At 39.9% G+C, this 18,216-nt stretch overlaps 1 protein-coding gene across 1 annotated transcript in view; it reads right to left on the bottom strand.

The window, feature by feature from the left end:
• Window positions 1–18,216, bottom strand: part of LOC137256599 (serine/threonine-protein phosphatase 6 regulatory ankyrin repeat subunit A-like) — a 33,819-nt gene that overhangs the window by 15,215 nt on the left and 388 nt on the right. The window contains exons 2-13 of the mRNA XM_067794474.1: window positions 14,741–14,824; window positions 12,958–13,107; window positions 9,278–9,478; window positions 8,468–8,620; window positions 7,340–7,543; window positions 6,333–6,419; window positions 4,451–4,529; window positions 1,767–1,881; window positions 1,334–1,486; window positions 693–761; window positions 402–542; window positions 78–189 (exon numbers count right to left, since the gene is read on the bottom strand). Of these exons, the coding sequence (XP_067650575.1) occupies window positions 78–189; window positions 402–542; window positions 693–761; window positions 1,334–1,486; window positions 1,767–1,881; window positions 4,451–4,529; window positions 6,333–6,419; window positions 7,340–7,543; window positions 8,468–8,620; window positions 9,278–9,478; window positions 12,958–13,107; window positions 14,741–14,824 (1,548 nt within the window). The remainder of the gene's footprint in view (window positions 1–77; window positions 190–401; window positions 543–692; window positions 762–1,333; window positions 1,487–1,766; window positions 1,882–4,450; window positions 4,530–6,332; window positions 6,420–7,339; window positions 7,544–8,467; window positions 8,621–9,277; window positions 9,479–12,957; window positions 13,108–14,740; window positions 14,825–18,216) is intronic.

The following is an 18,216-nucleotide window of genomic DNA, read 5'->3' as shown; positions in this document are numbered from 1 at the left end:
TAACAGTATTTTAGGATAATATACAAGAAGCATGTGGAGATTGAGGCTGTTCTCAGGCAACTCTTCAAGGTGCTTACCATTTCTAAGGCTAACTTGTGTCCCTTGAGAGCGGCGTAGTGGACAGCATTATTGCCTTCGTCATCCTTCAGTCCTGGCCGTCCATCATTCTTTAGCAAGTGCTCCACCACCCTACAGTAAAAGACACCAACACACCAGTCAACCTGACCGCCCACTGTTCATGGATGTTCACCTGTTAATACTGATCCCCAATTGATGAGGGGATATTTCATCATAATATTCTGCTTTTGTGAGAGCCCTATAACTACAGACAAAATTATCATTCAACATATTTATATTAAATCTTTATGGTAACAATACATCCAGTTGAAGTGACTGCTTACTTTGCATCTACATCACTAGCAGCGGCATAGTGTAGAGGTGTACACCCTTGTCTGTCCACAATGTTGACACAAGCACCTGCAGTCAGCAGGATGAGCACACACTGCTGATGCACATTGGCAGCTGCATAGTGCAGGGGCGTCCTGAAATAACCAATCATGTTCATTATCACAGTAACAGCTCAGCAGCTGATACGAAAATTACCCTAACACATTTTCTTTAATCTGGAAGGTCAGTTTATTTGGAAATCATGACTTCAACTAATGATATAAAATGTGGTATGTCTTCCTTACCTGCCTTCTGCATCTTGGCGAGTTAAATCACAGCCTTCCTGAAGGAGGTACTCCACACACTCCACTTTGCTGAAACATATCAACATCACTGTTGTCAACATCAAGAAAAATTACTGTCAACACATATTACAGTGTCACTGTCAACATCAACAGTCATTGTCAAAGCAACAAATGAAATTGAAAATGCATCAATAGTCGTTGTCAACATCATCAACAGTATCATTGTAAACATCATCAGTCATTGTCAAAGCAACAAGTCCTTGTCAAAACATCACCAGTCAGTGTCAACATCAACAGTATCATTGTAAACATCATCAGTCATTATCACTGCATCAAGTCCTTGTCAAAACATCAACAGTGTCAACATCATCAGTTATTGCCAAAGCATCAAATCATTGTCAAAGCATCAACACTGCTACTGTCATCATCAACTCATCAACAGCCTCAACGTATCAACAGTGTCATTGTTAAGTGATAAATATTCATTATTACTCACGAACAATGTCCACATCAACACTGTCACTATCAACACCACAATTGCACTTTGTCATTAAAAGTGCTCAGACATGTTTTATCCCTTCTGTAAAAGTACTCTGAATACCAAACATGTAACAGTACACAACAGCGAATCTCTGACTGACCCACTGCAGGCAGCTCCATGGAGACATGAACGTCCACCATCATCTGGAATGTTGAGGTCAATGGATGGCATCGCAGAGCGGAGTTTCCGTACACAGTCCACATAGCCGTTCAGTGCTGCTACATGGATCGGGAGCATTCCGCTGCAACCACGCCTGGAAGCAGACACTAACCATTCATGATGGTCTCAAGCTGAGAGTGAGGTCCTTTACAGAAGACTATGCCACCTAACATGTATAGCCATGAGTCTCTATAAATGCATTATCCAGTATGAAAGTGTCTCGAAGTAAGCTGTGGTCACAACACATTTTCAATTCGTTATAACAATAGTTCACAATAATATATACAGGAACAGGAAGCATGTACACTTCAAAGGTGTATCTTCCACATGCTGACTCACTTTAGCTGAGCCACCACCATTCACTTTCTACTCACTTCATTACATCAGCACCGTTGTCTAGGAGAGTATTAATGAGCAGTTCATGGCCGTGGCGAGCTGCCACGTGAAGAGCTGTGTTTCCACTCTTGTCACACGCATTGATCTCAGCACCTACACAAATACACACAATAAATATACATCTACATGAAATATACAACATTAGGATAATACACCTTCAGCAAGGACATCTCATATCTACAGGTAACAAATTAATGCTAGTGGCACCAGACAGTTCACTGACAACCAACTTGAGCATGTTGACAAATCTCATCTTAATATTAATTCAAAACATGAACACTTGGACAGAATAGTTTCATATGGTATTATTGAAGCACTATTTTCAGCATGTGGAAATAGATTTGAAAAGTTTGGTGTTTCAATGTCCTGGAAATAAGAGTCAGGGCTCCAGATCATTTTTAAACATGAGGAGTACCTACGCCTTATTTTTTCAACATAAGAGTAGTGGGAAAAGTTAGAGTACTAAATGGAATTATTACTATTACAGGATATTTATATAGCACACATATCCATGCAACTACTGGTTGCTCCAGACGCTGGTATTTTTTTCCTTGATCATTGGGTGTCCGTCTCAGTGTCACACTGTATTATCAATATAAACTCCCTGGGGAGTATACAACTCCTGCTGCCTCTAGGCGGACCGAGTTTATCGTGGCTCTCACATCCTAATGAGGTACCCAATTCACAGCTGGGTGGACTGGGACACATAGTCACAGTACTTTGTCCAAGTTTACAGCACATTGATGTTTTCACCATCTGGTCATATACCAACAGATTTTTTAGTTCTTTTAAGTGCACAGGGATGTGTACTGCACACTAGGGGTTGTGACAACATGGAAAGAGGCTGCACACAAAGCTGACTCCAAGGTTTTTACACCTGGTAACAGGTGGGATCGATCCTGACACTTCAAACTCGCTGGATCACTAGCCTGACACTTTTTTAGCCAGCTCACCCACCTCGCTCCTGTATGGCCCCTGAATTTCATGGCATGTAAGTAATCTCATGTTTCATTTCATAGATGCACCACAACATTGCTACTTTTGTGTAAACAGGTTAATAAACAATGTAGCAATACGTTCCCAAACAAATAAGCCTGTAAATGATTCAAAGACGGTATACCATTGTTGTGGTGCGTATTTGCTACGCTTTACCAATTTCTTTTCCCTACCGTATCGTGAATATTTTCTATCCATACATACGCCGATACAGCCCTTATTTGGAGCCCTGAGAGTCCTATCAAATCTTATAAAATCATTCATGGCTCCTTGGAAAATAAGGATATTTCTGGTTCCATAATCTATTCCTTACTCCAAAACACTGTTACTGTTGAATACATCTGACTGAGAAAGGAAAACCAATCCTGATAGCTTGTCAAAATTAATGCTTCCTTAGAAGAACCTCTGGACAGCCATTTTCTGTTGTTACAAGCACCAGTCTAGAAGAAGTAACTCTGAACAAGACACACAAATCAACAGTTAAATACCTCACTTAGAACTTTAAACCATGGTGTACAATTATGAAAATCAGAAAATTCCACTTGTCATTATTTCATGAGAGGGGTAAGATACACATCACTGAAAATCATCAGAGATCAAGAACACTGTCACTACCTGAACATCAATATCAAAGCAAAGCTATCATGCAACTATTCCTATTAACTCATGCATGCAAATAAACATACTGCTCTCACAAGCCACAACTAGCAGCGATAGTTTCACAATGTTTCCTCACTATATATAACCTGCCCCTGTCATACAGCAGAAAGCATGATATTCAGCATGACTCTATACCAATGATATCACTGATGGCTACAGACAGACAGCAGATAAACTGTCAGTACAATAACAATACACTATAAAACAATACACTATATATAACAATACACTATATAACAATACACTATAAACAGAACAGGAACTTAAACTTCCTACAACTAAGGTAGCAAATTACTGCTTTTAAGTATGGTGGAAAACAAGGATATGGAATTAGAAGACACGCTATAATTACTATGTAATGTAATAACCATCCTTCATTCAAAACAACCATGTCCTGGTTTTTTATTGTTCTTTCTTTCTTTGTGGGTGTGATGTTTGGTTTTGTGGGAATTGGGGGTGCACCTGTTTTTCAGGGGTTGGGGGTGCAGGTGCAAGTGGACGGTAGGGAAGGGAGCTGGTTGTTGATACAACATTGTGTTTGTGTTAATAACCAAAGAACAATAGTAAACTTCAGCTGTATTTCCATGATTCTAATTCTTTCAATTTATCATCGAGTATCGTGACAACAGAGGTATGACCAGTCCATACCATGATATACATTGTACCACAACATATCTGGCAACACTCCGCCCTAGTCTGTGGAACAAGAAGACTTCAACTAGTACATCTACCAGTAAAGCTGCAGGACAAGCAAGCAGTTACTTCACATACAAACTCGGTTAGAAGCTCTGTCCTTATTTCACCAGGCCATTTCATGCTTAAAAATTTCATAAAATTAACCATATGTCTACAGGTCCAGATTGGTTTCAGATGCAAGTATATACATAGTGTCCTTGTATCTGTAATGTCACTAGGAACATAATGAGGTGTTATAATGGCTTGATGATTCATGAACTCAGCAGCAGCAGCAAGTTAAGTCAGCATTAGTGGCTGCATGATGTCTCACCATGCTCAAGGAGAGTCTGAGCTCTTGTAAATCTACCATGCAGAGCAGTCATATGCAGGGCTGTCCTACCGTCCTCACTCTGAAAACAGAACCATACTTATCACCAAACTCAATCCACAGGCCCCTCAGGGAGCCAATCGGGTCAAACACCAGCCCTCATCATGTATACCAATGTCCTCAATAACAGGAACTACTTATGTCAGACGAATTCAACACATGGCAATAACACTATAACACTGACCTACCCAGGATATCTGACACCAATAATGCATCACATACACTGTATAACCAACCACCCACCGTTACTCTATCGCACAGTCCCAGCTCCACACACTGTCCTACCACACATCATTACTCTATCGCACAGTCCCAGCTCCACACACTGTCCCACCACACATCATTACTCTATCGCACAGTCCCAGCTCCACACAGTTCCACCACCACACATCATTACTCTATCGCACATTCCCAGCTCCACACACTGTCCCACCACACATCATCACTCTATCGCACATTCCCAGCTCCACACACTGTCCCACCACACATCATTACTCTATCGCACATTCCCAGCTCCACACACTGTCCCACCACACATCATTACTCTATCGCACATTCCCAGCTCCACACACTGTCCCACCACACATCATTACTCTATCGCACATTCCCAGCTCCACACACTGTCCCACCACACATCATTACTCTATCGCACATTCCCAGCTCCACACACTGTCCCACCACACATCATTACTCTATCGCACATTCCCAGCTCCACACACTGTCCCACCACACATCATTACTCTATCGCACTGTCCCAACTCCACACACTGTCCCACCACACATCATTACTCTATCGCACAGTCCCAGCTCCACACACTGTCCCACCACACATCATTACTCTATCGCACATTCCCAGTTTCACACACTGTCCCACCACACATAATTACTCTATCACACATTGCCAGCCTCACACAATGTCCTACCACACACCATTACTCTATCACACATTCCTCATTCATCAACACACTGTTAACACAACCAGCTGACTAAAAAATGGCTGACAAATGTATTCAACTAAATCATACAACAAACCAAAGCATCTCTCACAAACTGATAATATAACATGGTGTTCAGAATCTGCCTCCCAGCAAAACAACTCACAAATATCACCAATTTGTCTCCAACGTGTTACATTTATTTGGTATATACAGCGTAACAACAAAAAAAAGGAGAAGAAAATATGATCGTGAGATATAAACAAATTATTTGTACAATTACCTTGTTATTTAACAAACATGCATATCAAGGGTCACACAATAGTTATTAACTTTTAACAGACTTACAGGTTAGTAAAACTGTTATAAAAAGCTAAAAACAATCATTTCCAAATTGTATACTAAAAACTCTCAATCTGACTAAGATCACACCATGCATGTATGAACATCCTGTTCTGTATTCAACATGCACACATTCCAGGCAGTTGACTGTCTGCTTTAACTGCCAGCCAGCCAACACCACTGGTCTGTCTATCTATTGTCACACTTATACATGCTTTGTCACCTACTGGCGTTTATTGAGTCCTCCCCTTTCTTTTTGTCATTCTGTTTCACTTTTCGCCCCTGGTTTGTGGAAATGATCAAGTCTTTTATATTGACACGTACATAATGTCTGCACACATGAGTACTACCAGCCATCAAAATGGACTTTGTTAATCCTAAATAATGTTAAATGCAGTCACTCCAAGAGCAAGGATTTCAATTAAATAAATTCAGTTAATATTATGTCAAATTCTCACCGTTTCACCTGATGCTAAGTAATATTATTATCTCCTTATCAATGCTGTATCAATGTTGAACCACCTGACCATAACACATGTGAAAGTTACCTGAGCCTTTGCGTTGCCGCCACCTGTAACAAGGATTTCCAGACATATCCCTCCATGTGTTGAGACAGCAGCATAGTGTAGAGGGGTCTGTAAATAAATATAGGCGATATTATAAGTGTACTAATATTGATCATTTCCTAACTTCCTGTCTATGTGGCTGAAATAATACCTATGTGACAATGAAGTTAAACTATTATGCAGAAACCACACCATGCTGTCTAACAAAAGCTGCATCAAATTCTCTCCTGCATTCTTGAACTTGAGTCTTAATCGCAGGTTTAATAGCTAACTCTTGCGTGTTTGGTCAATTTGGTTTATCATACTCTACGAGTAATGGCAGCATCCCAGGGTATCAAGGAAGGGTACACCAGAATGGGGCTGACACATTGGCAGCAGGGTATCAAGGAAGGGTACACCAGAAAGGGGCTGACATTGGCAGCAGGGTATCAAGGCAGGGTACACTAGAAAGGGGTTGACATATTGGCAGCATCCCGGGATATAAAGGCATCGTACACCAGAATGGGGCCAACACATTGGCAGCAGCCCGGGGTATGTGCCCTGATTGAGAATCAATCTTTTGCTTTGGGGACATGAATACTAAATAAACTGAACAAAGTGAAGAAGGTAGACCCAGAAACAATATGAGTACAGTCTGCTTCACAATTTTCTCAATTTTCAAACCATCAAAAAGTGACTTTACTTTTATACCACGTTTATAACGGAGAGGGACACCAGAAACGGATCTCAAATATCGTACCCATGTGAGGGAACCGTAACCTTGTTTTCAGTGTGATGAGCAAATGCCTTAACCACAAGGCTACTTCAGAGACCCTCAAATATAGATATGTACACATTAGTCAAGAATAAAACATAAGTGCATCAAAAGTTACTTACTACCTAGTTCTAAGTTTTCTTCAAAATTTATTTTCCAAATTTTAATCCTGAGCACAAGCACAAAATTTCACCTTGACATCACCACAAGCACAAACAAAAACAGCACAACTAACCATCCCTTTGTTGTTGACAGCATTGACAGTTGCCCCATTGTCCAGGAGTTTGTTGACAACAATGTCCTGGCCATTGAGGCAGGCGACATGTAGCGATGTATTGCCGATGCCATTGACAGCATCAACTTCAACTCCCAGGTCGAGCAGCAGGTTGACCACGCTGACCTGACCACTAGCTGAGGCAGCATGCAGAGGGGTGTACATCTGAGGTAGCAAACAATCACAAGAAAATTTTCACAGTGGCAAAGCAATCAATATTGTTACCCAACTATAGCCAACAAACTATCCCTATTTTTCACCACTGTGAATGAACTTTTTTATCTTATACAGATCCCTGTATAAATTATTCATGGAGCACCCACCCCTAATTATGAAAATAAAATTGATGCTAGCTAATGCATTTAAATTAATAATGTACATTTTGTCAGCACCACTATCATGCAGATTCACGCCTTCCCACTTCTTTCAGCCGTGAAGATCCAGGTTGGAATTGATCCGCAGATCCCATGCTTCTTGCATAAGGCCACAAACAAGATTGTGTGGTCATGCTCGCTGACTTGTTCGGTACTTGTCAGCGTATAGATTGCAGATGCATAGATTGACCTTTATGCCATTGATCACTGGACTCCAGACTCCATTACCATATAGCTGGACTGTTGGTGTTCCTCTTTTTCATACATACATTACAAATTGCTTCTAACTGCATGAAGCAAGACAGATTATTCAAAATATTATTACTCACCCGTAGAACATACTGCAGTGTAGTATTTTTAAGGCAATATTACACTAGTGTAATACCGCTAGATGTATGACGTCACAAGAGTTCAGAGTTAAGACCTCAGAATGCTAACGTCAATGTCGCAGTGGCACTGGACCTTGACTCGAGGAAAACTAGCAGTCCTCATACTGTATGAGTTTCTATCAATTTGTGTTGGAAGTAACAAACGGAATACTAAACTCGCTTCCGTGAAATGCTATTGTCATTAAACTCATGAAAGATTTAGTATCTCTAGCTTTCGCTCGCTTGATACCAAATCATTCACTCTATTAATAAAAATGGTATTACACAGATCGTTTAGTATTCTCTATTTAAAGACAGGGTTTCAATCATCAAGTGATCAGTATTACCTTCTTATCCCGACAGTTGAGCTCAGCCCCATGATCCACCAGCAGCCTGACCACCTCGACATGCCCCATGTAAGCTGCCCAGTGGATCGCCCGACGGTCCTTCTTGTCAAACGCATTAATGGTGGCTCCTTTCTCCAACAGCAGCTGCACCATCTATAGAGACCAAACAAATATCACATCACTACTGATTATATTGGCATACAACCTACGATATGATGCAAAATTTTAGTCCCCACAATATATTGCCTAAGTAATGTGCACTGAAGCTGGGATGCGATATGTATCAAGAAAATGAAGTGCTGTCAGAAATGCTAGAAAAATGCTTTTTAGTCTTAAGATTTTTATAAAGGTGATAAATGTACTATGTTGTCAATATATCAACTTGCCTATAGTACCTCATTTTTATTTCAATCAATTTAACATTCCCATGCATATAAAGGGCAGTTTCCAGGAGGGAATTTGGTACCAAAACAACAACGCATGATTTTGTTCTGAGTTTAACAAGAGAAAGTACTGTGGCCCATTTAACGGATCATATCAGGATATACGACAATGTAAAACTTTACATCAAGTCACTATATTGGCAGCCCATGGATCAATGCATCGATGCGTATCAATGAAATGTCACACCACTAAACATCACACCATTGACACAATACAATCCAAAAGACATCATTTTGCAGTAATAGTGTTCCAGTTAATATTTTGAACATACCATTTTGATACTGATCACAAGAGTCAAATTACGACCTTGGCTTATCAATGAGACTGGCTTGTCTACGATCATTTCGGTTTAATTTCGGTAACTACCTCCTTATGGCCATTGAATGCTGCATGATGGAGACTTGTGCGTCCAGCTCGGTCCGACACATTGACGTTAGTGAGGAGTGGGATGATATACTCAGCACACTTCACGGCATTGTTGGCACCAGCCACATGTAACGGGGTCTGCCAGTTCTTGTCACGGGCATTCACATCAGCCTGGTGCTTAAGCAACGTCTCCACAGTTTCCTGACAATACAACAACATCTTAACAACAAAGTCAAACAGTGTTCTGTGTAAATGTCACAGTTGAGACTGTATTTCACCTTCAGGTTGTCCTTAAAGAACGCATAAACTTAGACAACCTCTAGAGGTTTCCAATTCTTTGAAGAGAATCGTCCTTGGGGTACATAATCCATTTTCTGCTGCCAGAAAATGTCATGTGACAGTTGTATCAATGTTTTAATAAAATATTGCACAATACACAAAAAATCATTTTTGTTCACTATACAGCCCCTCACCATGTGGAGTCACTCCTCTGCCGCGCATGCTCAGGCAACCAGGTAAGCATCCAAACGTGTATCATCATTCCTTCTGCTGAATAAATCAGTGAACAGAATTGCGGGGAGGTGGGTGGCCCTACCCCAAGGACGATTCTCTTCAAAGAATTGGAAACCTCTCCAGGTTTGTCTAATTCTTTTTCATAGAGATCGTCCTTGGGGTACATATATGCGTTAACTCAGACTCCCAAAGACCAGAGGCTAGGGAGGAGGGAATTCTGGTACAGTTCGTAATTACAGCGATAGTAAATAACCCACACAAAAAATTCTCACCTGTGTACTCCCGATGAGCTTCCGCGAAAGGCATTATGGGAGAGAACCGACAGGGACCAACCAGACCTATACCGACCTGAATGGAAATAGCCAATAGACGTGAGAAAGTAGGACAGGACAGCCAGCCAAGCATGACTGACAAATCCCTGACAGCAGGTCGAACTCGATCCACGCCAGCTAAAAAGCGCTACACAAGAGGGAGGCTAGACGTGACAGAGGCCAAGCCATCTACTGAATCTGGGGTGTGGCATGCCATTCGAGTGAGAATGTCTGGTCGCAAAGGTAATAGAACAGGAGGCTGAGCCAGAAACCTAAGGATTAACGGAAACCAGCTCTGTGACGGCCAAAGCAGTGCCATAAGCACAAGCAGCCGAGCTGGCTGGGTGGACAGCTGGGAGAGGACACGGGGAATCAGGGGAAGTGGCGGAAACACCCACAGAACCTGTCCAGCAGGAAGGCGTGGGACGCCAACGCCCTCTGGTCCGGCACTCAAGAGCAGAACACAGGTATCTGATTCGTCCCGCCAGACGCAAACAGATCGACCTGGTACGATCCATACTACTGGGAGAAAACTCCGAATATCGGCCGATCGAGCATCCACTCGTGCGGGGCCAGGATCCTGCAAGTGAGACTGAGAGTGTCTGCTCGCACGTTCTCCAGCCCCTGAAGATAAACCGGAATCACCTGAAGCCTTGCTTCAGGATGTAAGTCGTGACCGTACGGTTGTCCAACTGAAGACCAACCACCTGGCCCCGACATGATTCAGAAAGTGCTCGAAAACCAACCACACAGCTCTCATTGATGTGAAAACTGGCTTCGGCCAGATTTTTTGTTTATTGTACAATATTTTATTAAAACACTGATATCACTGTCACGCCACATTTTTCTGCAGCAGAAAATGCATATATGTCCCCCAAAGACAATCTCTATGAAAAAAATCTATTTTTTTTTTAACTCTTTTAACCATTACATGTGAAAGACTTGTGGTTAGTCTTGAGCTGAACACCAATTTCATTCTTAGAAAACAGGTGGTTAATCAGTATCAAGTGATTTAAAGTTGCCAAAAAGTCGTCTGCTTCACTCTCACCCGCCAATGAAAACACAGACAGGGTATATAACGCCAGAGCACTGCAGCGAACGACAGTGATGTCACGAGAGAAAGGATTTTCAGCTAGTTGTATATAAAATGTGTAACAAGCTTGTCAATTCGCTGATTTCTCAACATAAAGAAAGACATGCCTAAACATTGTTATTGTTGCCATCAATTGCTCCAATTGTGATTGTGTCACCTTGCACAGATTTCCACGGGACCCCTCACTCTGTGCCAAAAATGTTCTTTGAGAGGGCAAAGCAAGCGTTGTGGAAGTCTGTACGCATTACATCAAATGGTTTGGCACATACCTCACTTTCAAGACAGGAGATGCTATTCAGATTTGTTTTCATTAAGTTAAAATTAAAACTACTTACTAGCTGCAGTAAATAATTGATGACCGAAAAAAGTAGTATCGTAATAACACACACCTCGCTTCCAAGAGTGAAATTGTTATGTTATAAGCAATGTCATGCAAAATTCTATTGTCCATCAATCAAGTAACAGATTTTACTAACCAGTAGAATGTAGTTTAGATTTTGTTATTCTGTGAAACAATCATAACAGCATTTATTCTCAGACTGGCGGATGTTCACGACCAGGTACCGCCATTTGTAAAATTATGGCATGATGGTCTAAAGCTAGCTCGAGAATCAATTTGATTATGGTTTGTTTTCATCAAGGTAAAAGATAAAAACTACTTCCTACTGGTCGTTAAATATGTTTCTGAATTATGGCCATGTTACTGCCTGTAACAGGACGTTTTTCAACTATTATGACAACATGAGATTTTCACACAAAAATGTTGAATCTCAGAAAATAAGCAAAGCAGGTGACAAGATGAAATGACAGTAGCTTGTGAAAACATAAAGCTTTCATTTTTCAAAACAATTGTCCCGACTGCAGGTTTGGATAAACCTATAAAGAAGATGTATGACATTGCATACAACATAACAATTTCACTACCTCTTGAAAAGTACATGAATACTACTGTAACCCACATAAGTAAACCTCACATTACGTCACAGGGACGCGCCCTCTCATTGGCTGAAATTTCGTTCGCAGGAGAAAATCGTGCACTGTTGTCAAAAGAGTCACTTTAAGGTAACTAAATGTTGAAACGAGTAGTCTTAATGATGGGGTTTCAATGTCAATAAATGATTTATATATTTGTACCCCCTACGGTATATGTGATCTTCAATAGTTACAAGGTTGCTGTATGTCCAATTTAACCTAGGTATCCTCAAAAAACATGTGAACACTTTTTCTGTTTATATAACCAAAGTAAACACTATTTTCAGTAGTAAATGCAGTACTCACACATGTATCGAATGGATGCAGAAAGGAAAATTCACTGTGTCTGAAGGATGGACACTATTATTCATTGAACCGACAACACATCTATGAATCTTCTATATGTTTGGATGTTTCTTTCAGAGCAGCTACATGCATTGTTTCATACACTAGTACATATGACCAATGATTCATTCCAGGCTCTAAAGAAATTAATAGAACATTGTTGTCATGTACCCTCGCATTGCTTGCAATGATCCCTAGAAGAATTAATAATTGGGGGTTGCCGGGAACCCCATGTTTGTGTTTTGAGGTAAACCCTGGGAGACTGAACTCACGAGGAGCAAGCCATCCCACAAAGACCCACTGACACGATCAGCTGAGTCTCAGACACACAGTTCCCTTCCTAGTCAGCCCTTATATAAAGTATCTGGCCTGTATGACCTGAATCCCCAAAATTCCAAACAGTAACTGAGAGCATGAGATTAGAACATTTTTTGTCTGTGACTGACCTCACTACGAGAACAACAAGCTCGATGTAGAGGCGTTAGCCACTTGTTGTCCTTGGTGTTGACTCGGGCACCACTCAGGATGAGAATGTCGGCAATTTCGGCTTCCCCACAGTAGGAAGCAGCATGGAGGGGACTTCTTTTCTCAATGTCCTGTATTGGCAGAAAAACATGTAAACAACATCCATGTGTCATAGTAAGAATTTATCCTCGCATATGCTTGCAATTACTCCTGAAAGTGTTCATCACCAGTACCCAAAACTATAGTAACGTATCTGTACGTACATGGCACTATTACCACATAAAATAGCTGACATACTGATAGTAAGAGATACTGGTTTACCACTACTTCAAACAGATCTCATCTTTAAGGGAGTTTGTGCTGACGCCACATGGAACAGTATTCCAGTGCCATTGCATTAGTTGAAGTGGGAAGTATGTCTTTAAGTGAGCAAGAGCCCAATTGCACAAAGCGATCTCAGCACTACGATTATATTAAACATGTTGATGAGAAGGAGTTAAAATCATCACTTTTCACAAGTATGCCCAGGTCTTAGATCTTCACCAACTAGGTGAAACCCAGAAGACAAACCAATAAACACACGAGTCATCAGAAGATGACATATCTCCCAGCTCTCATGTGTCTTAAAAAACAAATCATCTGACAAGTTCTTTTTAGACTTTCCATGGAAATCATGAAGGATATAAATGCCAAAAATAAAGAGTAAAAGGCACCACATCAAGATCTGCCTCATACATATGCTAAGTTTTGTTGAAAGATCTTGAAAGGTTTTCGAGTTGTGCTCCAAAAACAAAGCCCAACCAGAGTCTACACTAGGACAAGCGATTGTGTGATCAAATCGCCCCTCACAAAAACAACAGAGCACGAACTGTCGTGCATAGTAATTTGCTCCCTACCTACCTTTCAAAAAACATACATAAAAAGCTTTATATTGAGAAGGAATGACTTTTTAAATCGGAGTTGGCCACAGAGTCAAGTTCGAGTGTCAACATGCAAACATAACAGAGTAACCTCCCTTCATTTTTCGATGAAGTTTTGATTTGATTAATTAATCAATTGACAACATGAAACTATGAACTCTAAACAGTGCATGTGTACAGTGCTTGCAAGACAGTTTAGACAATCATTTTTAGAACATCAGTTTGTTTTAGTTTCGTTTTCAAGAGACACTATTATCACTTGAAGTTGCAGATGAATTTTTGTTGAAAAATATTGAAAGGTTTTTGAGTTCTGCTCCAGAAACAAAACCCATCCTTCCTTTTTGAGATTAAGTCCAAATCATTGCCATTGAAACCAAGTAAAACAAAAATAACAAAATCTGCAAACAGCAAAAGGCACCTCTTTAGCTTATGTTTGATATATCTACTGAGTTTCATTCAAAGATATAGGAGGGTTTTTCAGTTATGCTCCAGAAGCAAAGGTCATCCCTCCTTTTGAGCCTTAGTTCAAATCATTTCCATAGAAACATCCCCTCCCCCCACCTAACCCCATTTACATGCCTGGGAGATAACAAGATGGGCAAACCAGGAATAAAGCATGCGATTGCCTACAAGAGAGACAACTCCGTACAACTAATTCTGTTGACTCAGGTAACTGGGCCACTCAAGGTCCTTAAAGGTGCAGAAGTCAAATAGGACTGAATTAGTGACCAGTTGCACATATAAACAAAGGGTTCATGCAGACAATGGGAAAATCGAAAATCAAAGAAATCCATATCCATGACCCTTCTGTTCTTGCCTATAACTTTAGTTCACATCCACCTACCTGATAGTTGACATCTTCCTTTTTGTATAACAGGGCTCGAACTTCATCAGGATCCCCATGGAAAATAGCCTGTACCAGAGGAGACTGCAACAAGAGGCTACAGTTATCTTCTCTACTAACTACATCAACATATCAATAATTTCGATGCTTTACCATCCTAAGAGTAGACTAACATCTAATTATTCAAATGGAGCATAACAACAGAATTTAAACAGGCACACTAGACATGAATGGGCTGTACTAGGTATATATGTATCAGGGTCTGTATGACAGACTAACAATGGGAAATTCAAAACTTTCATATATTTTCAGAAACACTTCACTCAGTCACAAACATTTTTAACAATCTGACTTTTGCGATACTTCTGAATACACTTAAGAATTACACTTAAGGATAAAGCAAGTGCTGACTCACTTTCAGATACTGCACACGCTACTACTATCACAGTGCTACAACAGACTCATTTGCTATGTGCATTTTCAAGCTTTTACTGAATCAACCTGAGTAAAACAGTGAATAAAATTGGTGGGATGGGCAATGTTTCACACTGAATACAGTGAGTGAGTGAGTGAGTGAGTGAGTGAGTGAGTGAGTGAGTGAGTGAGTGAGTGAGTGAGAGTGAGTGAGTGAGTGAGTGAGTGAGTGAGTGAGTGAGTGAGTGAGTGAGTGAGTTTAGTTTTAGGCCACACTCAGTAATATTCCAGCTATATGGAGGCAGTCCATTAATAATCGAGTCTGGACCATACGATCCAGTGATCAACAACATCGAATCGATGACATATGTCAACCAAGTCAGCGAGTCTGACCACCCGATCCCGTTAGTCACCTCCTACAACAAGCATAGTTGCCTTTTATGGCAAGCACAAGTTGCTGAAGGCCTATTCTACCCCGGGACACACTGAATACAGGCTTCATACGGATTTCAGACACCAAATTTAACTATTCTAAGTCTTTTTTTCAGTTTCGAGGACCAATCAACAAATTTAAGGAACTATGGATAGTGAGTTGGTAAGATTACAGAATACTGGATACCTTCTACTATCTCCGAAAGCGAGTTTCTTTCGATAAGGTTAGCGTTTTTAGGGTTACAGCGATGCATGACACTAAACAAAATGGCTGGTAGGTATTCAGTATTCTGTAGGTATACCAGTGAGTTTAGTCTTGCACCACACTCAGTAATATTCTAGCTATATGGATGCGGTCTGTAAATAACTGAGTCTTGACTAGATAACCTCATGATCAATTGTAAGAGCATCGATCTACAGAATTGGGAACTGATGATTCGGGTCAACAAAATGAGCGAACCTGACCCATTAGTTGCCCTTTATGACCAGCATGGGCTACTGAAGACCAATATTCTAGCCCGACCTCCATCGGTATAAGGATCTATACAAGCACATCAACATATAAGTAGTGAACACACAAATATAGGCCTGACCAATACTAGGGTACAATAACACTGTGCCACACTGCTGGACTCAGTGCACTTGGAAAGTTTTAGTTCCCAATGGAGACTAATCCACGCCTACATATCACTGCAAAGGTATTTTTATTACAGATTGTTTCCTGTAAAATCATGATCTGACAAATTTTGCAAAAAATAGCAATACAACGTAGGACTGCCTCGTTACAGGTACAATGAATAATCACAATTTTGTGATTTTTTAAGTTAATATGTCCAAATTACAGGGTTGTCAATCCTGCTCAAACCCTGGAAGACACGTCAAAACACATCCTTATTTTGATCCTGGTATATGAGTGGAGTCACACTATTTTCCACATCTGCGAGGATTAACAGATGTCAGTCTTCATCAATAGGCATTCGAAATGATTAACTGAAACTTGTTCCCTATAATGGCACTTGAAAATAAGGCATAAATAACCGTTACCAATATCATACAATAGTCCACACGGAAAACTGTGCATGGTACATACAACTACAACAATGTCTAGCAACCTTGCTTGTCAACAATCGTTTACATGATACAGGAAGTCCTTTCAACATGTTCAAATGAGGAAGTTGTTATATGTTTCGGCAGCTTTATAAACTATATATATTCATGACGTCTTTGGCAATGGTTCAGTGATTGATCTAAACTTTTTGTTGGAAAGCAGAAAAATACAAATTTTACATGTTTCAGTTTTCCTTGAAGATGATTTTTAGCATGTGATATTTGCCCATTTTCTGTCCTATTTATCCATTTCTATTCATACACTGCTCACACAAATGGCAAAAAATCATGTACATTTCTTCATAAGTTAGAATGTAGTTATATACATTCTCAACACAAGTATACATCCCAAGACAACAAAACATAAATGGATCCCACTAGGCACAAGTACACTAGTCCCAAGATTAATAAAACTGACAAAAAAATTAATGAACCATTTTAGTCTTTTTTCTCCTATTTTTACAATTACACTAAATTTTAAGAACTTTCATGAACGTAGTACTGAACTAATCTAGTCCTGACACAGAATGCTCAATCTATCAATAGCTTGAACATAAAACTACAATAAATCCTTAATAAATAAAACGTATGTTTATTTTATAACAAAATGAAGTACTAAATCATGACTGAAATGTAGAAACAGCTTACACCAATGATGAACAACTCATAAACCAGACTGTAATCATCAAAGTTTATGTTTCCAGACATTGTACATATAACCTTCTGTCATTACCGGAGAGTCAGGCACATTGCACAACAATGTATGTACATCTCAGTGACATTTTATTCATTAGAGCCCTCCAGACTTGAAAAGTATGACGGTTTCGAAAGTTTCAAAACTTATCAAGGCTATTACTAACAATTACTTTGCACCTGAAACATTCTCTGTATTCATTATTAAACTGTATATCAGATACTTCCAGTTTTCATTGGCAACTCTTCATTAGTTCTCTGAAAGCACTAATTAACCATGCTGATGCATCATTTATCGTCCATATATTTCATAAACACGACCTTCTCTTTAGTTGCATAGATGTTGCTTTATGCTGCTTTTAACAATATTCCAATGAGTTTGACAAACCAATGGTTGACATTAAGACCAACATTCCAACTGTCTGGGTAAGATGACAAACAACCCACTAAAGAAACCCGAGCATGACAACATCATCACATATGAAGATCAATGTTCTCTCCATGCGGTTGAAATATTTGGTAACAACTGACAATATTGTTATTACAGTTTTAAACTACATGATATGAACCTCGTCACGAACTTTTTTCAAAAACGTTAAATTCTTTACTTGATGGGTGTGGCATTATGACATTCATTTAACATATTGATGTTTGTCATGATAACAAATCAGATCGTTCACATTTACCATTTAAATATGACTACCTCGAAAATGTACGATCCATCAAGTTGGGACGCACACAATAATACTATATACTTCACACACACAAGGGTACGAAACTGTCAAAAATATCAAAAGAGTCAAAAGTGTCAAATGACAGTTGCAATAGAG

This window comes from Haliotis asinina, chromosome 11 (genome assembly GCF_037392515.1).
Source record: "Haliotis asinina isolate JCU_RB_2024 chromosome 11, JCU_Hal_asi_v2, whole genome shotgun sequence".
Lineage (NCBI taxonomy): Eukaryota > Metazoa > Mollusca > Gastropoda > Lepetellida > Haliotidae > Haliotis > Haliotis asinina.
This window is presented reverse-complemented; position numbering and strand designations above follow the sequence as displayed.